This window comes from Branchiostoma belcheri, unplaced genomic scaffold (assembly GCF_001625305.1).
Source record: "Branchiostoma belcheri isolate BF01 breed outbred unplaced genomic scaffold, Haploidv18h27 scaffold39, whole genome shotgun sequence".
Classification (NCBI taxonomy): domain Eukaryota; kingdom Metazoa; phylum Chordata; class Leptocardii; order Amphioxiformes; family Branchiostomatidae; genus Branchiostoma; species Branchiostoma belcheri.
This window is the reverse complement of record NW_017804009.1, coordinates 2,219,265-2,225,264: the sequence shown is the minus strand read 5'-3', so window position 1 is coordinate 2,225,264 and position 6,000 is coordinate 2,219,265. Positions and strand designations below refer to the sequence as shown.

The 6,000-nt window shown below is 41.0% G+C and overlaps 1 protein-coding gene across 1 annotated transcript in view; it reads right to left on the bottom strand.

The window, feature by feature from the left end:
• Positions 1-6,000, bottom strand: part of LOC109476788 (metabotropic glutamate receptor 6-like) — a 70,346-nt gene that overhangs the window by 32,402 nt on the left and 31,944 nt on the right. The window contains exon 2 of the mRNA XM_019777806.1: positions 2,117-2,333. Within this exon, the coding sequence (XP_019633365.1) occupies positions 2,117-2,333 (217 nt within the window). The remainder of the gene's footprint in view (positions 1-2,116; positions 2,334-6,000) is intronic.

Here is a 6,000-nt window from a genome sequence, read left to right as displayed (position 1 = left end):
GAAGAATACGTCAGATTTTGACCTTGAGTGATAGAACTGAGCTCGCACTTTCCGAATGAAACGAGTCCGACACCAAACTCTTCACTACTTTGCCGTGAATGGCCTATTAAGTAGCACAGCGCACCTTAAATGTGTGAAAAACTGCGTTCTTACGAGGCGCAAAACACAATCTGGGTGATGCTGCCGTGGCTAGGAGCGATTAGTTGAAAAAATTGCTGCAAGGTTGCGTGAAGTACTTATTAGGCTACCACTTAACACCAGCCAACGAAAAGAAGTTCGCGATTTTAAGGAGCCCTGAACCGAAAATCAGAAAACCTAGTTTTGCCTTAAATAGGCCTAAAACAATCGAATTTTCCTGTAAAATGTCAGTTAAGTCACCATAAATGGAAAGACTTGGCCGAAATTATGCGGAAGTCAAATTTAGAGGTCGACTCACATGAAATAACATAGAAAGTGAATTCATTTGAGAACATTTTATCGTCCAGAAACGATTAAAACTGCCCTTCACGGAGAGTCGGGGGGGGGGGGGGCGGACAAAGGGGGAGGGGGGGCGCCTAGGACCCGACATGTGTATCCGGACTTTTGGACCCCAAAACAGTACAATGGTGCGGTTTTTTCGCAGATTCTGACAGCTTCGGCTGGAAACATTAAAATCAATCGAAATTAAGTCATCGATGACGTCATTTTCTGCGCATGCGCCGTCTTCTTAAGGTCTCGGACCGGAGTTTCCCTCCGTATTTCGAGCAATTTGACACCCTCAGCCCGACGGGCTGTCATTTCTGTACTAAACGCGGGTCGGAATTTTTCACTCTTTTGGTGGAAAGGGGTGCCGTGCCGCGTATCAATACACTTGATTGATATTTTCTGCGCCCAATTTATTTAGGGGTAAATGAGGCACATCAAAGTACATTTTGAAAAAAGGGGTCATTTTTTTCGTCATTTTTAACCATGGCTGCATGGAAAAAACGAATTTTCCCAGGGTAACGGCTTAGTACTCGAAGAAGCTCAGAACCTAATGTTTCCAAAATTTGAATTTAATTAAAATCGATGCGATAAGTTTATCGCTATCTTCGATGGCCCGAACACACCCAGAACGCATATAGAACGTACCATCCCGGCGGTCAGGCGAAAAGGCCACATAACCATCCGCGCGGACGAATACCAGGAAGTCTTAGCTGGACCACCAACATTACGCCACCTATAAAGGCTACAACTAACAGGCTTTTCAGAAAATACAAAGATATGTACACAGATATTACGATTTCAGGGATATCGCGGCCAAAACATACCATACAAAGTCACGTTTCCGGCGATTTACTGCGCACTTACTTAGACTCTGGTCAGAATTAAACTCCGACCCGGAACCATATGTCACAAGCTTGAACTTCCCTATTATGGAATGCAGCTGATAATAGAATTTCTCATATATGCAATTACATCCATATTTGCATAATTGTAATATCATTATGTCAAGCATCACTCAAGCTACCTACATACCAAAAATCACGATGATCCATCAATCGGTTCTTGAGTTATCCCCCTTTAAACATTTGTCCATTAACCCCCCCTGCAGTTCTAGAGCAAGTAACTAGGGGGCTCAAACTCATGTCACTTTATCCCCAGCACAAGAGCTATCTACCATCCAAATTTCGTCACCCTAGCATGTCTGGATCATGAGATATCAAAACCGGAAGTTCTGCTGCAGTACCATGAGAAGCCGCCAGGTGGCCCAAAATCTAATCATTTTGAGGTCTCATCAAGACCTACCCACCTACCAAGTATCAAGACAATACATCAAGACCTTCTCAAGTTATCGTGTTGACAGACAGACAGACACACACACACACACACACATACACGAACGCCCCTGAAAACATAACCTTCTTGGCGAAGGTAATAATGAATTTAGAACATTTAATGATACCATTGCATTGAAAGATAGAATAACTGTAACAACTAGTACGAAAAGGGCTGTTTTCAACTGTTCCGGGCAAAATATAAGCAGTTGATTCTTTTCAAATGAGAAAAAAAAATTAAGCGGGCGAATCCGTTAACCAAGAAATTAAATTGGTGTGGCCTAACATTATGTAAGTCTTAAAGTCCACATGGTGCCTACCATTTTGCCTTGCCCGTGCCGCGAAGGTCTCTACGCCGTTTTCTCCGTAGTTCCCTTCAGAAGCCACGGTGGAGACGTAGGTCCAGCCCAGCTCCTTCGCCAGGTCCACCATGGCCTGCGCCTGGTACGTGTCCGGGGGGACCACGCGGGAGAAGTAGTCAAACCGGGACTTGTCACTCAACTCAGCACTGGTGGACGCGTAGCTGATCTGTGGGATCTACAACAAAGTCGAGATATTTTAGCTCAATAATGATAATAATAGTAATAACGATAACCTATGTTTTTGCCCCCCTCCCAAAAAAAAAAAAGAAACACTCAAATCAGCACTGATAGACGCGTAGCTGATCTGTGGGATCTACAAGAAGGTCAGAAGATATTTTAGCTCAATAATAATGATGATAATAATAACCACCCGGGAGAAGTAGTGAAACCGATGATTTTGCCCCCCCCCCAAAAAAAAAAACACTCAACTCAGCACTAGTGGACGCGAAGCTGATCTGTGGGATCTACAATAAGGTCAAGACATTAGCTAATTAGCTAATTACTCTGACAGCATCATGTCTAGGCTGTCCGGCTGCTAATGCTGAAAGCTGACATTGCTTCATTGCTTTATAGGTACAAAAAATTAAAATTATTAGTCAGTATGTAACATTTTTGCATTGAAAATTTTAATGTTTTACATCTTGTGATTTTAATTTACTTCAACTTTTCAACAAAGTTGTGCAGTTATTCCGTATTTCTGGTATTTATGGTTGACGCTAAAACAGCCCAAACAAAGTGCCACCATAAACTACCATAATGTACATAAACATAGGTGAAACATATCGGACTAATTTGCTACTTTGGGAGATAGTGACATTACCACACAATCTCTTACACACTTACTCAATCAGTAGGGGCAGTCTGGTAGTCCAGAAAATTCCTCCATCTGAGGAATAAGTATTCTTAAAACTTCATTAAAAATCTAAATTCACAAAAATTCAGAATTCATAAAAATCATATTTTTCACTCCATAAAATTCAAAAAGAAAAAAATCATTACATCAGAATTTATAAAAAATCAGAATTCATCCAAATTGTTTTTTTTTTCTCTACAGAGACCCTTTAAAATAGCTATACAGCAACACAATACTGGTTCCCATCTTAGTATTCACACAGTACCCAGTACACGGTAGGGACACGGAGTAAATCACGTCAAGTCGAATTTTTACATCCAAGAGTAACACCAAGCGTCGATTTTCCCGACAATAAAAATGCCTGTGATTTCGCGCGGCGTCTATGGGCTTACTGTTATGGATGGCTTCTGTAGCCGCCAAATCCTGTTATCTAACGCGTTTATAGTTCGCACAGGCTCATTACCTTCTACTTATTAGCGAATACGTAACGTTAGTTTTCTGAGTATCGTAGTCCTGGGGATTATTTTGACACATTAGGCCACAGCAAGTAATTTTTATTGATGCCATCAGCGCGCGCATTGATTTTCGCCTGATTTTTAAAAAACTTTGTTGGCAACCAACGGTGAGCAACATGCCAAAAACGGACAAAATGTTGTAGACCTCTATCTGTTTCTACACAATTTCTCGCGTTTGATGACAAGTGTTGACAGTCTAAGGTGTTCTATAGCGTATGGATAATCTTTTCTACAATTGTTAATTGAGATGTATACACATCTACAGGGACAGGTGATACTTTTAATTAAATACAAGAATAAAGACCTGTTGTTTTTTGGGATCATATTTTTTTCGCCGCAATTCTTGTTTTAAAAATATAATCGCAAACGTTTAAAATGTAGAAATATTGTAATAATATTCGGCCCACCATGTTATTTTTTTTTTGCTCTATCATTTTAAATTTGTCTAAGAAGAATGGCATTCATAAAATTTTATTGCTGTGGCCTTATAGACGAAATCTTTTCTCCCAACCGTGTTTCTGTTGAAACCGTAATACGGCTGGATTCGCGGCACGTTTACAAGCGTGTGTTGATGTTCAAATCTCTCTTTACGGTCTCACTGTGACAAAAAGTAAGCGAGATTTATGCGTCTTGTGCATTAGGGTGGAAGATGGATTCCCCCCATGCATACAGAGGATTGATAAGGGCTAACTGGGGGAATGGGATAATCGTTAAATATGGCGACAATCTGTGGCAACAGCGTGCACACATTTTGTAAGAAAATCGCGTGTGTCGTTCGATTCCATATCAAATAAAACTCCCACAATACGGACAGCGAACTTATAATGGCGGTGGCGAATGGGGGAGAATGGCGTTTTAATGTTTTTATGCGTTTATTGGGTGCATTCTTAGAATTTATCGTTACAAATACTACAGAGCTTCTGGTTCAGTGTGCGCAATGAGGAAAAATCAGTGTCATAAAACTTGCTTGAGTAAATCGCTTGTGCAACGAGACAGAGTTAAAAGGTACCAGCCCGGAAAATGTCGATGGTTTCTGCTCTGCTGGACGCCAAACTCCTCTGCGTCAGTACTTTTTGCAAACGCAAATAGATGCTTAATTTGTGAAGAACAAGAGCTCTAGCTCTTTAGTTAAGAGAAATTGACTGGGGTGGTGTGTATGCATGGAAGCCTTATGCAATTGTTCAATATTTTTCCACGGAAATAGGTATTGTTATTGTTCACAGCCAACTTAGAAGACTGGACTCTGGTGGCCAAATCAATGGGACAGGGATTGCTTAAAATTGTCAATGCAACTTTTGGGTTTTTTATGCAACTGGAATTTCAAAGTTAATTTTCGGGTCATTCTTTTAATATTGTAAGTTGAATCAACCCTTTCCCGTAGTGTACTGATACCTGTGAGGCAAAAATGGCGAAACTGACGAAAAACGTTTGCTTCTTTTGTATCGTAGGCTGGTTCTAGCCATTTATGGGTGGTCCTCCAAAGACATCTGTATCTGTGTAGTCGGTATAAACGTCCGTCGGCGTAATACACCAGCTTCGCAGGCACGCGGCGCGGCGGCAGCTGGCTATAAAACATAGATTTTAGATATCTAACTCTAAACATCGTTTAAAGCTATCTAGTGATCATTTACTTGATGGCACTCTACAATAGTTCCAGGAAAAAATATTTTTCAACAACCTCAATCCTTGGTTGGTCGTAACTGTGAAACATTTGAAAGCATGACTATTTCTTGTTCTTTTCTGAGCTGGTATAAAGTACTTATTAGTTGGTACATCCAGTTGGTACATTTCTGTAGCGTGAAAAAAATCAGTATTTATTCATAGTGATATTTTCCTAAACGGCTTGATTGTCATTTCTAGTGCTTAAAGGCCCACGATGTAGGCGTGCCCACGTCCATTCCCATAGATCATGCGTATAACCTCCGTTAAGCACTAATATGTGACTGACAGAATGAGTTCACGTTCTGATCAATCACGTTCAACGTAATAATAACTCCATGCCCCCAATCTGCCTGTCTTCTTACATGCGCAGCTTTTCATTATTACTTTTCAGTTATTAGCAATGTATTCCTGCGTTCTGTCACTCATTCACGAATTTCGCCTCCGGAACACTAGCTGAACACTGCCCCCAACCATGGATCTGTATCTGCAACACACCAGCTTCTGTATCTGTATAGCCGGTATAACCGCTCTTTGGTGTAACACACCAGCTTCTGTATCTGTATAGCCGGTATAACCGCTCTTTGGCGTAACACACCAGCTGCGGTGGCAGCTGGCTACATTACACCCATCGACTTGTTACATCTAACCCTTGAATATCTAACTCTAGACATTGTTTAAAGCTATCTAATGACAATGCCCCTACTGTACTTGGTGACAGCGAATTCCACTCTGCGATCGTTCTAGGAAAGAATGAATTCTTGAACACCTCAATCCTTGGTTGATAACTCTGGTACTTGAAGGCATGGCTATTT